Here is a 1,656-nt window from a genome sequence, read left to right as displayed (position 1 = left end):
TTATTTTGTTTGATTTTTGGGTGGACCCTCATTCAATTTCCTTAAAAAAACACAACTCTGACAGAACAAAACACCAAAATAAACTGTAAATGTATACTGAACTGATTCTTAAAGACAAATTGAGCTAAAAATAGAAGCATTTGTGTGAAGTTACATTCAAGTAAACCAAGTAACAAAGTGATTTTTCTTTTATTTTCTGCACTTTTTAGTGACTTTTCCTGATTAAAACCACAGATTTTCTATAAAATATGTAAAGTAATCTCATGATGAGACTGTCGAAAGAAACATTTTTAAGCTACCTCTGTCCTGTTGGGGATTCTTACAACCTGCACCCTTACTACTGAAGCTTAAAGATCTTTATTTTTCATATTTTATCAACTAAACCAGACAAAAAAGGCGCTGTGTTCTTTTTACATCGCTGCTATTAGAGTTAGCAGAAGTTCTACTTATTTAATGCTTGTGATCACCAACTGGCTAATCGCTAGCTTAAATAGCTGCTCTAATTTTGTAAATCAAAATTAAAGGGAATATCAGTGATTAAGAAATGCTGGTCAGCTCAACTGCTTTTACAGTTTTTTTATTCCAAAAATAGCAAATAAAACCAAAACTGTTTCCTGCTCATCAATGAAAACTATTAAAGAGATCAATTAGTTAAAAAACCCACAATGATAAGTAAATTAATTTGTCACATTTTTACCGATTTTACTTTAAATTAGTATTTTTTTTTTACATTTATGTGTCAGTCAATGAAACTTTAAAGTAGTGAAAAAAGTGAAAATAGAAAATGGGCGGTGCATGTTCGACTGATATGTAAGAAACAGGAAACAGCGGTGGAGATTCCAGAGAGAAACCAGGTGTGACGGGAAATAGAACAAACAGGAAACTGAGCGAACCGACTCCAACTTCAGTCCACCTGATGTCAGTTTATGATGCAGTCAGCCCGGAAGGACGTTAGCACCACGTCTGTACAGAAATCTGAAGTCTTACCACGAAAACAATGCCTTAAATGATTTTAAATGCTTTAAAAAAATAAATTACAATGGTAAATTATAGGGATATAGATATAAATTAAGCAATTTTAGAATTTACCATCTCAGAAGTGGTTGCAAAACTTTTTACTTTTCCAGAAAAAGTACCACTAACACGGAGTAATTCAGGATTTATCTACTAGTAGAATAATAGTAGAAATTAGAACGTTTAAAAGCTTTTATTTTGAAAATATTTCTGATTAGACTAAAAAAAACCTGTGTTTTCTCAGGCACTTCCTGTTCAAACCAGGTGGAACATCACCAATGTATTGCACAACGTCACCGGGGTACCCGTTGACCTCCAACACGGTGTACTCGCCTCCCCCGCGCCCTTTACCTCGGAACACCTTCTCTCGACCTGCCTTCAGCCTGAAGAAACCCTACAAGCACTGCAACTGGAAATGTGCTGCCCTCAGTGCCATCCTCATCTCCGTAACGCTGCTGCTCCTGTTAGCCTACTTCATCGGTAAGTCCCGCCCACCGCCTCTGCCACGCCCCCCCTGGCTCGGCTCGGCTGCAAAGTTTAATCATGAGGACTGTGTTCCCTCTGATATTGGGACTCATAGATTGACTCCCCTCACGTTTGAAAAACATTAGCATTCGTAGATTGGGTTGGATCTCCAGACCC

At 37.3% G+C, this 1,656-nt stretch overlaps 1 protein-coding gene across 10 annotated transcripts in view; it reads left to right on the top strand.

Annotated features, from left to right (window-relative positions):
* Nucleotides 1-1,656, top strand: part of tenm4 (teneurin transmembrane protein 4) — a 264,928-nt gene that overhangs the window by 132,015 nt on the left and 131,257 nt on the right. For all 10 annotated transcript variants that reach the window (XM_036214986.1, XM_036214994.1, XM_036214992.1 and 7 more), the window contains one exon: nt 1,259-1,494. In XM_036214986.1, the coding sequence (XP_036070879.1) occupies nt 1,259-1,494 (236 nt within the window). The remainder of the gene's footprint in view (nt 1-1,258; nt 1,495-1,656) is intronic.

Source organism: Oryzias melastigma, linkage group LG13 (genome assembly GCF_002922805.2).
Source record: "Oryzias melastigma strain HK-1 linkage group LG13, ASM292280v2, whole genome shotgun sequence".
Classification (NCBI taxonomy): Eukaryota; Metazoa; Chordata; class Actinopteri; order Beloniformes; family Adrianichthyidae; genus Oryzias; species Oryzias melastigma.
Note: the sequence above shows the minus strand (reverse complement) of the source record. Positions and strands in the feature narration are given on the sequence as shown.